Source organism: Cariama cristata, unplaced genomic scaffold (genome assembly GCF_000690535.1).
Source record: "Cariama cristata isolate BGI_N322 unplaced genomic scaffold, ASM69053v1 scaffold22009, whole genome shotgun sequence".
In the NCBI taxonomy this organism is placed as follows: Eukaryota; Metazoa; Chordata; class Aves; order Cariamiformes; family Cariamidae; genus Cariama; species Cariama cristata.
The window spans coordinates 4,222-4,433 of NW_009634330.1; the positions used below are offsets into that span (position 1 = coordinate 4,222).

General features: G+C 60.8%; 1 protein-coding gene across 1 annotated transcript in view; it reads right to left on the reverse strand.

The window, feature by feature from the left end:
- Positions 1 to 212, reverse strand: part of CTSE (cathepsin E) — a 4,351-nt gene that overhangs the window by 3,415 nt on the left and 724 nt on the right. Inside the window, exon 2 of the mRNA XM_009707113.1 lies at positions 96 to 210. Coding sequence (XP_009705415.1) covers positions 96 to 210 — 115 coding nt within the window. The remainder of the gene's footprint in view (positions 1 to 95; positions 211 to 212) is intronic.

The window sequence follows — 212 nt, forward strand, 5'->3', positions numbered from 1 at the left end:
TTGGGGACCACTCATGCGAACTAATGTGCTTTCGGGATGTCTGCGGCACGCTGCTGGGACTCAGTACCCCCCAGCCCCGGTGCCGCCACGCTTACGTCCATGTAGTTGATGAGGGGCTCGTTGGCCTCCATGAAGGCAGAGCAGTCCTCGCTGTACCGGACCATGTCAAGCTTGTGGGCTTTCCAAAAGTGGGAGAGCTGCCCACGGTCCCG